The 14,952-nt window shown below is 38.8% G+C and overlaps 1 protein-coding gene across 5 annotated transcripts in view; it reads left to right on the forward strand.

Annotated features, from left to right (window-relative positions):
* Positions 1–14,952, forward strand: part of ZNF410 (zinc finger protein 410) — a 41,493-nt gene that overhangs the window by 21,015 nt on the left and 5,526 nt on the right. For 3 of the 5 annotated variants that reach the window (XM_043472516.1, XM_043472518.1, XM_043472517.1), the window contains exons 5-10: positions 1,204–1,395; positions 4,800–4,950; positions 5,435–5,616; positions 9,881–9,970; positions 12,560–12,685; positions 13,443–13,583. In XM_043472516.1, the coding sequence (XP_043328451.1) occupies positions 1,204–1,395; positions 4,800–4,950; positions 5,435–5,616; positions 9,881–9,970; positions 12,560–12,685; positions 13,443–13,583 (882 nt within the window). Of the gene's footprint in view, positions 1–1,203; positions 1,396–4,799; positions 4,951–5,434; positions 5,617–9,880; positions 9,971–12,559; positions 12,686–13,442; positions 13,584–13,865; positions 14,071–14,952 lie in introns of all 5 variants that reach the window. The other 2 variants (XR_006270121.1, XM_043472519.1) reach the window with 2 other exon arrangements.

Genomic DNA, 14,952 nt, shown 5'->3' on the forward strand with positions numbered 1-14,952 from the left:
TTTTCTGACCTCTACTCATTCTTAAGAAAAAAACTTGGAGGCGGGGCAGGAGGGTGAGGAGGAATAATTAACTTAGTCATACTAGAAATGGAAAGAAGCTATTATTTTATTATTTTGGAGAATTAGTGCAGTTTGGTGATCAGTTGAACATATAGAGGAAAAAGGCAGACTCTAAGATGACTTAACATTTTCTTGTTTGGTGGAGTTAAGTGGTATGTTCAGCTAGATGGTGCACACAGGTAGATCAGGATGGGGGAGAACGATTTGTGCCTGTTGATGTTTAGATTTCACAGGAACACTTCGGAGAGTTAGAAACAGGAATCCAGAGTTCTAGAGAGGTATGGTGTGCAATAAATAGTTTTTAGTGCTTACCAGCATTTGGGAGCTATATGAAACAATGAGCATGAATTCTTTGATTTAGGAGTAGTCTGGAGCATAAACAGAAATGAGGGCACATCTGGGACCCTGAAAAAAATTTTAAGGGGGTGATAGAAGAATGGGAAGGAGCCAGTAGAGAGGGATCAAGAAAACTGAATGAGAATGATGTGGGGAAAGCCACATTTAGTATCTTTTCTTCTGTGAATCATACCAAATACTACAAATTGGGCCAGTGAGATGAGGACTGGAAAGTGTATGTCTGGTAAACTTAGCAAGAGCAGTTGTTAGTGAGGCAGGGGAGATGGAGCCTAGAGTTAAAAGAGGTGGGGAGTGGACAGCAGGTGAGAAAGTAGATGCACAAGTTAGAAGTTAAAAAACTTCAAGAAACATGACTTTAAAGGAATAGGTGAGAAGGTGATATTTAGAGTCATACTTGAGATTTTCTATAAAAAAGAAAAATCTGGGAGAGGCTTGAGCTTAGACAGATTGAAAGGCTGAAAGGGAAGCTGTAAGGTGGCCACTAAGGAGGAATGGGTTGAAGGTGGTGAGGCGATAACTAAAAGATAGGATTGGATCCTAGAGGTAAGGGTTAGCCCGGTTGCTAAGAAACATACTTTGCCTCTGAAACAGGAGGAGGTAAGATAAAGACTAGTCTCTCAGCTGGGAGTAGAGAGATGATGACCTAATCTTGCATGAGAACAGAAGCTTGAGGTGAGGCGTGAAAGTCTGGAATAGCTGATTCAGGACATGGAGAGTTTCTGAGCCAGGGTCAGTCAAAGGGATTACTTGATGGATAACTTGCATATATCCTCTTGTTTCTTCCAGGTCTGGGCTCTTCAGCCGAACACTTGGTATTTGTACAAGATGAAGCAGAGGATTCAGGGAATGATTTCCTCTCCAGTGAGAGCACAGACAGTAGCATTCCCTGGTTTCTCCGGGTTCAGGAGTTGGCCCATGACAGTTTGATTGCTGCTACTCGGGCACAGCTGGCAAAAAATGCAAAAACCAGCAGCAGTGGTGAGACCCCTGTGTTATTTTCCTTTGCAGTATTCTATGCAGAGATTTTGGTAAGACAATGGCTATCTTTTGAGTTGCATATAATCCAGATTACTTTATTGGTGAGAGCAGAAGGCTAGAAATGTGTAAATTGCATATCTTATTTTCTATAAAATAACTCAGCCACGCCAGATTCATGTGCAGAACCAGCTAACAATTGTCAGCTTTAAATAATATACCGAACCCTTTTTAAAAGAAAAAATTTTTTCACAGATCTTGGTGTTATCTTCAGTTGATTTTGTACTGTTCTTTATACTTAGAGATTTTACACCATTATGAAATCAAATGGTTTTATCAATAGAAATAAAACCACAAAACAGATAAAAATGAAATTAATATTAAATCAGTGTGGCAGATGGCAATGTTTCACTGAAACTAGATTGCTGCTCATGGAGGTTTAGCAATTATCAGCTACCATAGTGCTGCTTTTGAGGGGCAGGCAGAGCAAGAAGGGTAGAACCAGTTCATCAGAAAACCTCTGAATATCCAAATAGGGTATAGTGTGGTTTTTCTTGGGTTCAGCATGCCTGTACTATTTACTCTGGGCCACTTTTTCTCTAGTAATTTACAAAGTGTGGTCGCTAGGTCATCTGCATCACCAGTAATTTAGAAATGCACATTATCAGGTCTCATCTTACTGAGTCAGAAACATTTTTAGTTTTTAGTAAGCCCTCATTATAGTTATGATGCATGTTAAAGCTTGAAGACCATGGCTCTATTCAAGCCCCTCCTAAACCACTGCAAAACCTTGGCCATAATATTTTTTTGTATTAGATCTGCCACTGTATTTTCTCATTAACCTGTGACTATTAAGGTAATACAGTAAAAGATTGAGGTTAGGTACATACTGTCATTACCACAAACACGCGATCACTTTCATCTAAGTTGAAATAGAGAAATATTTTAGTTTTGTATGTGGTGCTGTATATCAGGAGTCCGCAAAGGACCAAATAACCACCTGTTTTATAAAGTTTTATAAATAAAGTTTTATTGGAACACAGGCATGCCCATTAGTCACAGACTGTCTATGGCTGCTACTATGGCAAAGTTGAGTAGTTGTGACAGAGACCGTATGGCCTCAAAGCCCATAATATCTTCTGTCTGGCTCTTCACAAAAAAAGTTTACTGATTCCTGCTCTATACAATACTACTATCATGAAAATTTTATCCCAAATGCAGAGACCTTACCCACATAACTGTAGAGTCTTGGAAGAGTTTTCAGTGTTCTTCAACATATACAATATAAGGTATATTGAATTTCTTTGTCTCTCTTGCTCTTTTTGGGGGATAGTGTGCAAAACCAGGTCATAAGACAGTTCTGCAAACAGTGCTTTGTTTTCAAAAACAAAGTGGTTTAGAGAGCACTTCTTTGGGAAACTTTTTAAACTTAAATACAGGGCAACTCTTTTCTGAAGGATTTTTTCCCCCTATTTTATGATTATATTGATGCAAAATTGAATGCACGAAGCCCTAACTGTCACTGGTTTAAATCTCTGGATAAGCATGGGTTTTTACAGACCTTTTGTTAGAAATTAATTAGCTGGAGTTCTGGAGTTACTGGGAAATTTTCTTTATGGTATATGCACTTGTGTGCTGTCTAAAATTTACCCATGTTTTGATTAAACAAACAAACTGTTTACAGTATTAAAAAAGAACAAGTTAATTCATATTAACTAGCAAAAGTCATCTTAGGTTCTGCTCCAACCTGGGAGCAATTAGCATTTGGTGAAGTACAGCAAGGAGAGTGTAAGGCAGGAAGAAAATAAGATTAATAGATGGGACAGATACTGCCTTTGATCAACTGTCAGTTTCCAGAGTATGGTAGGTATAACATGTTATCCTCCTCTTGGGTTTTGACAGGAGAAATTTGGAAATATGAATCTTATTTCTAAGGTATTTGTAATGGAAAGATAAACTCCATATTTTTATAATAGAATTAAGTGGTTGTGAATCTTATTTCTCTAATGATGTCCAAAATCAATGTGGATGGTGACTGCAGCCACAAAATTAAAAGATGCTTGCTCATTGAAAGAAAAGTTATGACAAATCTAGACTGTATTAAAAAGCAGAGACGTCACTTTCCCAATGGAGGTCCATAGAGTCGATGCTGTGGTTTTTCCAGCAGTCATGCATGAACGTGAGAGTTGGATGATAAAGAAGACTGAGCGCTGAAGAACTGATGCTTTAGAACTATGATGCTGGAGAAGACTCTTGAGAGTCCCTTGGACAGTAAAGATATCAAACCAGTCAATCCTATAGGAAATCAGCCTTGAATGTTCATTGGAAGGACTGGTGCTGAAGCTGAAGCTTCAGTATTTTGGCCACCTGAGGCAAAGAGCTGACTCGTTGAAAAAGACCCTGATGCTGGGAGAGATTGAGGGCAAGAGAAGGGGGCGACAGAGGATGAAATGGTTAGATGGCATCACTGACTCAGTGGACATGAGTTTGAGCAAACTCAGGGAGATAATGAAGGACAGGGAAGCCTGGCATGCTGTAGTTCATGGGGTCACAAAGAGTTGGACGCAACTTAGCAACTGAACAATAACAACAAGTGGTTATGAATGTTTTTCTCTATTGATGTTCAACTATGTATTGAAGAAAATGAAAGAAAGGATGTACCACCTGCTAATTTGGAATTTATTCAAAGTTTTAGTTAAACTAATTTCATTTAAATTTAAGGAAGTCACTGCAGTGTATGTTCCTCTCCTCACCTCCTTTTGTTCTTAACAAAAAACTTGAGCAGATACTATCTCTCACTTTTAAAAATGTGATTAGAAATTTTAAAATGTGCTGAGTTTTTGCATTCTTAAATATTTCATAACTGAGGAGGGGTGGTACAGGTAATGAGAAGGTGATTCTTATTCTCTAGAGTGACAGAAACAGCCACAGTGACTTCAGAAGATAGAAATCTTAGGCTGGTCGTCTACAAGAGAAATTACTACTGTAAGTCCATGATTAAGCCAGACTGATTGCTCCTTCTTAAAATACAAGTTTTGATTGCCTAGAGCATCAGGTGATCTTCTGTAGGACTCCACTTCTGGTGTTGCCATACCTGCTTCCTCACCAATGTGTAATGCAAAGTAGGTTGAATGCAGCTTTTTTTTTTTTTAATTAAACCATTTTGGATATTTCTTACATTTGTCAAAGAGGCCTAGTCTCGTGGCATTTGGTAGTTCTGTGGAGTAAGTAAGGGGATGGGGATGCAGAGCACAATCACTTTCTGTTGTTAAGTGAATATACAAAGATCGCTGGGGAAGGTGAAGGTAGATATGTGATTAATGATCACTAGCAGTGGTTTTATTGTTTGAGCCAAAGTATCTGAGCAGAATCCTTCCCTGGGTTACAAATATGTGATTCTGTTACAGGAGAAAATGTCCACCTTGGTTCTGGTGATGGGCAACCCAAAGATTCTGGGCCCCTTCCTCAAATGGAGAAGAAGCTCAAGTGTACAGTTGAAGGCTGTGACCGGACATTTGTGTGGCCAGCTCACTTTAAGTACCACCTTAAAACTCATCGGTGAGCAAACCTGAAATTCCATATTTGGAACTCAGGAATGTTGATGTTTCTGAAGGAACTTGATAGAAATCCCCCCACTTGACAGATTAAAGGAAAACAGAAGCTCCAGCTCACTTGTGGTTAAGATGTCTTTAGTTCTTTAATAGAGACATTTGCATTGTCTTATTTACCTTGTTCTTGACAAATATTTAATAAGACATTTGTCACCTAAATGTCTTAGAGCAAGAGTGCTCAAAATCTCATCATAAAACATAATTTCTTGGAGAACTTAATAATACATAAGCTTAAACTCTACTCTGAACCTATGAGATCAATGTTTTCAAGAAGTAGGGCATCTGTAGTTTTAACAAACTTAAAGTGATTCTCATACATCCAGATTTGGGATTTACTATCTGTTTTAAGAGTCAATAGGAGCTTTGACTTGTTCTCTCTAGCAAAGAGCATTTTCAGGCTTTGTTGCTTATGTGATTTTTTTTCCCTCCAGAAACGACCGCTCCTTTATCTGCCCTGCAGCAGGTTGTGGGAAAAGCTTCTATGTACTACAGAGGCTGAAGGTGCACATGAGGACCCACAATGGGGAGAAGCCCTTTGTGTGCCCTGAGTCCACCTGTGGTAAGCAGTTCACGACAGCTGGAAACCTGAAGAACCACCTGCGCATCCATACAGGTGCGTGCAACCTCAGCACTCCTGCAGGCCATCTGCTGCTTGGCTCAGCGCTTGCTGGCTGTCCTTAGTAGATGAAGATTGGGGTTGTTGCTAGAACTCTGAAGATGAAATTTCTTTTTTTCAGATGCTTCAGGGTTTTCAGTTATTTCAATAGCATTTATCATCACCTCTTCGTGGGAATGAACAGTTTGATTTCTGCCTCTAGTAGCCTTAAACAGAAAGAGGATATAAGGCCTTCTCTAATACAGTGATTTGATGAGATATGGACAAAAGTGAGTCTTTCTAGATATCCTTGAACATTACACAGTTTTAATTTTGGTCATTAACATTTATTGAGTTACACAAACCACACAGATCCTATTTTAGGCGCTAACTAGGGTAAGGTGAGGGGAAATACAAAAGCTAAGATTAATCCCTGACTTTGAGTTAACTTTTTTGTTAAGAGCCTCACAGCCTGAGAAACAGAATGGAGAAGGGCCTTGTTTTGGGGGCAGATGGCATGTTAATATCAAAGGAGCAAAATAAAGATACCCTGACTTCTTAATCTAAAAGTTTAAGGGTGACTTTCCAAACCCCTTAACCAAGCTGTGCTAACTCGCTTGCCAGAGCTTAATCATTGAACCTAAACTACTACTGTAGGATGTGTAGCTATTCTTCCCACTTACTTGCTATCTTCTCTTTCTCTTCCTTGTTTATTCTTGCCTTGCTAAAATGACAGCAGGTACAAATAAGTGGCATTTAGAAGGTGAAGCCACATGTGTTCTGGGGATTTCCTCTAGATTGACATTACCACTGGGATATGTTTTACGAAAGAATAGCTCTGTTCTCAGCTCATTCTTGAAAGGATAAACTATTCTTGCTCCAAGAAAGCAGTTTGAATAAAAGAACAAGAAAAACATCTATCTGAATAGCTAAGGAAAGTAGAATTCATGATGCCTTATTAAATTCAGTAACCTCTTTATCCTTGTGCCTCTCATCTTTGTAGTATTTGATAAAACTGAACATCATTTATTCAGAGTGTGACCTGATTTTCTCTCTTCATTCTGACTCTTGCTAGCTCTCCCTTGTTAATCCAGTTGTGGACCAATCTCAGAAGTTTGAGTTTCTCCCATTTTACTCGATATGCTCTCTTTGCAATCTCAGGCTTCAATTTAATCATTTCTTCCTGGATGCCTCACAGATCTGAATCTCAATAATTAGCATAGTAATAAAAATTAGCATTTATTGAGGCAATTTAATATGTACTAAGCACATAAACATTGTCTTATTTAATTTTCAAAGTTCCTTCATGCTTTAGATATTGTGTTTATTGATGGAGAAACAGAAGGATAGAGAGTTAAGGAACTTGTCCAACATTATGCTGCTCAGAAATGGTAGAGCTGGGATTTAAATTCTGCTATGACCCTAGAGCTCTTCCAAGTATTTTATTTTTTAAGTGCTGACAGCTCATTTTATTTCAGATGTCAGAATTGACCTCAACTCTTTTTCAGTAGTAATGGTAGTAATTAAAGCTGCCAGTTTTAGTGGTTTACCATGAAGACTGCTGTGTACCAGGCACTATGCTTAATATATTTAACTTGTATCATTTCATCGAATCCTCAAAGTAATATTTTGAGGTTGTATTATGTTAATTTTATAGATTACAAAAAATCATTCTCAGAGATTTTAACTATTTTCTCCATACTGATAAGTGGTTGTGGCAAGACTGGGACTCAGGATTAACTGGCTCATGCTCTTTAACCATTCTGCAGCAATGTCTCTTGAACCTCCAGTCTTTATCTCAGCAAAATTACCATCCTCTCAGTTTCTGAACAGGAAGGCCATCTCACCTAAGCCAGCTTGACGAAAAGATTCTTGCCACTAGATTCTGGTTAATCATTTTTTAAATCCTTTTTCTAAGGTTCTTGAGTTCATCTTGTTAAACATTTAACCTTATTTATTAACTGGAATTTTCTTTTCTCCTGGCATTCTATCATATATATCAGTATATTTTTTATTCATTTGGCAACTTTTGGAGTGCATAGCATTCTGAGGTTAGGGTGAGTATACAGATATGCTTTCCAGAAAGTTACAGACCAATGGGAAATCATAAGCCTTAAACTGTGTGGTACAGTCTGAAAGAACAGTGCAGTCTAGAGCTGTGCCCCTCCCTCCATCAAGGCCCAGCTCCTATCTTGTCACCATGCCAGCCTTACTTGCAGCGTTTCCATGTTTCTCCTTTACTCTCTCACACTGGTAACAGTTCTGATACAAGATGTGTTTTCCTAAACCAAGCAGTTCTCTGCAACACCATCTGGGTGTCTACAACTGAACAACTGAATTCTAACACTGTCTGAAGATAGCGTCAGATCCCACATCCTCAGCCTCACAAGACTGCCACTTACTTCAGATGTCAGTTTCAACCTCAGTCTGACTTGGCTACCAGTTGGAGGTTCCCTTGACAACCCCCTCCCCCACTTTGGATTTGATTATTTGCTTTAACAGCTCACAGAAATCAGGGAAACATGTTACCACCTTATTAAGTAATAAAGGGTATGATAAAGGATACAGATGAGTAGCCAGATAAAGAGATGCATAAGGGTGAAGTCCAGAAGAGTCCCAAGCACAGGAGCTTCTGTCCCTGTGGAGTTGGGGTGTGCCACTTCCTTGGCACATAGACCTGTTCACGAGCCCAGAGGCTCTCTGAACCCTGTACTTTTGGGATTTTTATGGAGGTTTCATCACATAGGCGTGATTCATCATTAACGCATTTCCAGGCTGTCTCTCCTCTCTGAAAAGTGGGGGTGGAGCTGAAATTCCCAAGCTTCTAATCTGGTGACTAGCTCCCATCCAGGAGCCCACCAAGATTCATCTCATTAGAACAAAATACTTTCCTATCACCTAGGAAATTCCATGGGATTAGGAATTCTGTGTCAGGAATCATGATCAAAGACCAAACACTAGAACAGCAGATTATCCTAGTGCTATTATCACTTAAAAAGTTATAAGGAGTTTAGGAGCTCTACGTTAGGAGCTGGGATCCCACAGTAAATGTTAGAACAAAAAATTCTCCTACCACCCCTGTGTACAAGCGTTTTAAGAGCTTTGTGTCAGGAGCCAGGAGCAAAGACCAATATATATTTACTTATTTCACACTTGTCATTTTCTGAACTTGCTCTGGGCACTCTCAGTTTCAAGGCTGTGTTCGTACTAGTTCTTGTGCCTGAAATTTCCTTTCATCCTTGTCACTTTTTAAGAGCAACTTAAATTCAGCTTTTTAAAAAAATTTAACCACAATAGGAATTTCTTCCCTTTATAAATACATGTAATCAGTTTTTTATAAAGGAATTTATATTAAAGTTATTTATGAATACATTTATTTCTCACTAGGTTGTGACCCTTGGGAAATATGGACTGCATCTCTGATTTTTTCATTTTTTATTTTGAAATATTTATAGATTCATGAAGAGTCACAAAAAATGTACAAAGAATTCTATCTGTGCTTCACCCAGCTTCTGCCCAAAGTGACATGTAGCCATAGTACAGTATCAGGGCCAGAAAGTCAATAGTACCGTCAGTCTTCAGTTTCACCATGCATCTTTCATTTTTTAAATAACAGTGCTGTAGAAAAGGAGAGATACAGAAAAGCACAAAGAAGAAAATAAACCATAATACCACTGTCGTGATATAACTACTGTTAACACATTGTCACAGATTTTTCTGTATATCTCTGTATATAGACAATTGTTTTTATAAGATGGTATTATGTAATACCTATTTTATAGGCTTCAAAAATATGTATTCTTAATGATAAAACTGAATCTTAAAGAATTGATGTAAGGTAAAAATTCTGAGAGCATATACACTGTTTTCTTGATTTTCTCAGAATGGATAGGATCACGTAAGAAGGTGGTTCAGAAAAAAAAGAAGGTGGTTCAACGCAGCTGGGGCTCAGCCCATGAGGAGGGAGAAGGAGGTATTATGTTCAGAGGCAGCCACTCTAAAGAAAATGGGGGTGGCAGGGTGGAGCTGTGTACCAGATCACTGAGAGGTGATACCTGCTGGATGGTCTAGCTGAAATATATAGGGTGAATATAATATAATATACATATAATATATATATAACATTATAATTATATATAACATAATTATATATATATATACTATATAGTGTGAATTCAGTAAATCAGAGTAAGTGATTGAAAACAGGAGAAGGTTGGTGGGAAAAGAGAGTAAAAGTCATATCATCAAAAGACTGAGTCTTTATCTCATTTTCTGTCTCTAGGAGAGAAGCCTTTCCTTTGTGAAGCCCAAGGATGTGGCCGTTCCTTTGCTGAGTATTCTAGTCTTCGAAAACATTTGGTGGTTCACTCAGGTACCATTCATAGATTTCAGGGAAGATGGAGAGCCAAAAGGGTAAAAGGTTAGGGTAAAAGGGTAGTGGTATAAAGAAAAACAGATGCCTTGCTTTCCTCCCTTTCTTGACAGAATCATAAATCAAGGCCCTTGATGCTTACATTCAAAGGGTCATATAATCAAGGGGAAAAGAACCTAATTATTATTTTCAGCTGAGCTATTGCACTGCTTTCTGATTGAGACCTTTCTCTGAGGAAATCAATAAATTTACTTGGCCAGTACACTGGGTACTTCTACATTACATCAGATATGGTACATGGAGTTATTCAGAGACTTGCCAAGGCAGAAGTGGACTCAAAAAGTAGAGTGAGATTCTAGAATGGAATCGGGAACTTGTTCAAATGGCTAGCTGTGGAAAACAAAGGGAAGCCAGAAGGGGAGGAATGGAGAGAAGGAACTAGAAATTATTTGTCATGAAGACAATGAAGTGGTTAAATGGGAGCAAGGGAGTTGGAGAAGTATAATCAGTCAGGGCTGTGAATTTCAGAGCTGAGATCCTAGGGGTAGAGCAGGGTTTTAATATTGACAAATTCTAAGCGGAGGTCGCAAACTAATAGTCAGTGGGTTAGGTGTGGACTTCCAGGTGTGTTTTGTTTGGCTTGTAAAGTGTTTTCATTTTATTGTTCTTTATTTTGTTATGTAAAATTTTGTCAAACTTACATAAAAATAGAGAAAAATACTTTCTTATGTAACAATAATGCCGTTACCATAATCTATCAAAATTAACAATAACTCCTTGGTTTTATCTCAGACTCAGTCCATGTTTAATTTTTTTCCAGTTGTCTCAAAAACGTCTTTTAAAGTGGATTTGTTTAAATCAGGACCCAAAAAAGGTCCAGTTGTTGCACTTGGCTAGTAAGTCCTGAATGTAGATCTATCTATACTTTCTGATTTTCATCTTCTAGACTTACTGCACAACAGAGTCAGTCAGGTCCTATAGCTCATCTCATGCTCTGGATGTGTTGGTTTACCTTATTTTGTGTCATTTAACTTGTTCCCCTATATTTCCTAAAAGATTCAAAGGTTTTGGCAAGGATATGTTATGTGTGGTTGTATGTGTTTCATTTTGCATCACCTCAGGAGGCACACAGAGCTTGGTTGTCACAATTGATCAGTTGGTTCAGGTGGTCAACACCTTAATCCCCTCATTGTAAGTTCCCTTGCAACCTTTTGACTTAATGACTTCATCTTTGAATGATGCCTGAATTCGTTACTTCATTGGGGTTATAAAATGTTAATTTTTCTAATTTTGTTATTCACATTTGTTACCTGGAATTATTCTGTATAATAGATCTCTATTGACTAGGATTATTTGGTAATTTGCACATGAAAGATAGGATAAATATGTAATTCTTTTAACTGAGTTTTCAGAATAAGAAGTGGGTGCTTTGATTACTTCTAGTAGTGTTATTTTCACTGCTTTTTCTCTCTCTTTTGCTAGTATTATTTTGAATTCATGTGTTTCTATATGGTCACTATATTTCAGTCCATTATAGTTATTTTTAAAAATTAATTAATTTGGCTGCACCGCATCTTAGCATGCAAAGTGTTCGATCTTCACTGCAGTATGTGGGATCTTTAGTTGTTGTATGTGAACTCTTTGTTGCACTCTTTGTTGCGGCATGTGGAATCTAGTTCCCCGACTAGGGACTGAACCAGACCCCCTGCATTGGGAGTGCGAATTCTTAGCCACTGGACCACTGGGGAAGTCCCCATTATAGTTACTTTTTAACAACTTTTGGACCTATAATGCATATACCTTAAAATTCACCTATTGTAAATATACACATCAGTGATTTTTTTTAGACAGTATATAGGATTATACGGTTATCCTCACAATCCAGGTATAGAACACTTTTATCACACCAAAAGTTCCTTTGTGCCCCTTTGCTGTCAGTTCCTCCTCCCACCCCACATCCAAGCAATCATTGACCAGCTTTCTGCCTCTGTAGATTGTCTCTTCTGGAAATTTTCTGGTCATTTCACTTAGTTTTTGCCATCTACTACTTAGATGTAGGCCAAGAGTCTTTGACGCTGCCCTAGGTGTGGTTGTCAGGGTAAGTAAAATGGAGATTGAGGGTTTCAGACTTGAGGACATAGGGGATAGATTAGATTACTGTGTACAAGAACCACCAGTGTGAATGTTGAAGACTGAGAGTTGTGGCAGGAAATGAGATAAAGGTATATTATGAATCTAGGGTTGAAATCCTTGAGGATAGTGCATGTCCTTGAGGTTCATGGAAGACTGTATCTGAAAGGAGTAGGAAATGTTCTATGTCTCCCATGATCTTATATCAGAGAGGTTGTTTTGTGGAAGCAGCAGTCCAGTGGGTCTGGAGAGCCTTGGAGGCTGGGAGCAGTGAGTATGCTAAGCCCGCCTGGTGGCTTCCAGCCTTCCCCCAGGGACTGACGGTTGAGAGCCTGGGGAATGCGAGAAGGAGCAGCCTCTTCGTGTTTAGTTTGACATCTTCTGGGCTTCTCCATCTAGGGCTAGAGTCCATTCTCTTGCTGTCAGAAATGCACCCTGTCTTTTTGGTCTGTGTTTCAGGAGAGAAGCCACATCAGTGTCAAGTCTGTGGAAAGACCTTCTCCCAGAGTGGGAGCAGGAACGTGCACATGAGAAAGCACCACTTGCAGGCGGGAGCAGCTGGGAGTCAGGAGCAGGAGCCAGCTGGTAAGGAGAAGAAGACAGAGGGAGGGCTATACTTTGGGGGTTCAAGGAGGCAAATATCTGGCCTGTCTAATACGGAAACTTTCTGCTTCTGTTTTGGGTAGAGAGACCGATCTCATTTGGTGGGCTAGTGGTTTCCAAATACAGCTGTGCAGTAAAAGTTGTTTGCAGGTTTTTAAAACATACATTTTATATTGCTGTCCACCCCTCCCATCCAGCAATACCAAACAACCTGATAAATGAGATTCTTTGGGAGTAAAACCCCAGAGTCTATAGTTTTAAAAGTTCCTCTAGCGAATTTGGTGGTAACTGGTGCTAATGCCCAGACCAGCACTTGTCTGTCACTGTGGTGAAGATTTCTGTATTACAGTAGTTTAAGCATTTTTTACTTATCAGTCATGACTCCCTTGTTTTTTTTTTTACCCTAACTTAAATTTGGTAATACATTTTATTGTTACTCCTCTCCATGTCTTTCCTTAATCATTTTATTCTGAATACTCCTTTTTAGGGATGCACCTATCCTATTTTGTATGTTAATTATCCAGATGCTGATCACAAGCAAGGGTATTTATCCATGAGGCTCATTTCTTCCCTTCTAGGTTTATTTTTGCTTCTCGAAAGTAAGTGAAATAGGAGGTGACATCCAAGATACAGGTTAACTTTTAGTTCTGAAAGAAAAGGCCAGCTTCCCCTGAAGGAAAAGGGGGACCAGGCACAGCCTTGAGCGCTGTATGTCTCTCACATCCTATTCTCTGTGCAGCTGAGCCACTAATGGGCAGTAGTTTGCTTGAAGAGGCTTCAGTAACCAGTAAAAACCTGGTGTCTATGAATTCTCAGCCCAGCCTTGGTGGAGAATCCTTGAACCTACCAAATACCAATTCTATCCTAGGAGTTGATGATGGTAAGACTTTCAACTCGCCTTTATTTGGGGAAACTAGCTGCAACTAGGGACTAAGGAATGGGGTTGTCTTCGAAATGGAGGTTTTAATTAATTTCATTTCTTGTGAGTAGAAATGGCATGATTGAATACCATTTGTGTTGTCTCTGAAGTGGATAAGTGAATCTTTAAAAAAAAATTTGTTCATTGAAAAGATAATGTAACAAAAGAATAAAAAGTTTTAAGAAGAAAATTATCCATAATCCTAGCATCCTAGCCCAACTATTTCTATCTTTCCTATTGCAGTTATGGAAGAACTTAACTTTTAAAACATTTAAACAGGACATAACCAGGTTTTACAGAGGAGAATTAAAGCAATTTCTCCATACCTTCAAAAGCCATATCTTCTGGAGAAAAGAAAGGGCTCTGTAGGAAACAGTTGCTCCTCTCTGGTATAGAAAGTTCACCCAAGTTACACAGGCCAGGCCCTCTTCTCTGAAAAACTTAACAGGTGAGGTCAGCATGCATTTATTCAGTGCCTACTTGTATACCTGGCACCATGGGAAAGATAAAAGTAGAAGACAGGGACCTTAAAATCTAGTTGAGAAGTCAAAACTTACATTTGGGAAACAACACTGAGTGAGCAGAAGGTAGTGTTTTAAGCAAACATTAAGTTATGTGGTATCCTGGTAGAGCAATGTAAACTAGAAGGCCCCTCTTAATTTATTTGAGAGCTTACACATAATTTATTTATGTGTAAGCTGTTTCCAGAAGATCTTCATGGTGATTCTGCTGATAAACATTTAATAAGTCAGATCCTGTGTTTTCCTTACTCAAACCCCAGTCAGTTTTGGTTATAAAGACCATATTTGTGTAACTTACATATGGAGCATACAAGGCCCCAAGTGTGCTTCCACAATAAGCCTCTTCTGTTTCATAAATGATACTAGTGGATAACTGAAGCATGAGGCATAGAAATGGCATGGAGCTCCTTAGCCAGCCTTAAGGAAGAAGATCTGAAAGGAGGAAGAGACAATGAGTAGGAACCTTGGAGCCAGGTTTAAGCACTTGACCAGCACTTACTGTGCTGTTTCCATTACTGGTGACTGCTTTGCAGGTTGGCTCTGGTTTCCTGATTCATATGCAGTTTAATCCAGTTAATAGTGCTGAAGCCATATTACTCAAAATTTGCGTATTGAGAAATGGTCAACTGTTACATCAAGATTTTTTACCTTTTCTTCCCATCCCCCTTTTGTAATACTTTCCAAATTCACTGATAATGATTATCAGGCAGGAATTAATTGGGAAGCAACACAGGAATGTGGGATTCAGTTTTTCGGGGAACAGTTTTGAGAGTTTTTAATGAGAGGCTTGATAATGAAGGTAGGGTGAT

Source organism: Cervus canadensis, chromosome 6 (assembly GCF_019320065.1).
Source record: "Cervus canadensis isolate Bull #8, Minnesota chromosome 6, ASM1932006v1, whole genome shotgun sequence".
Classification (NCBI taxonomy): domain Eukaryota; kingdom Metazoa; phylum Chordata; class Mammalia; order Artiodactyla; family Cervidae; genus Cervus; species Cervus canadensis.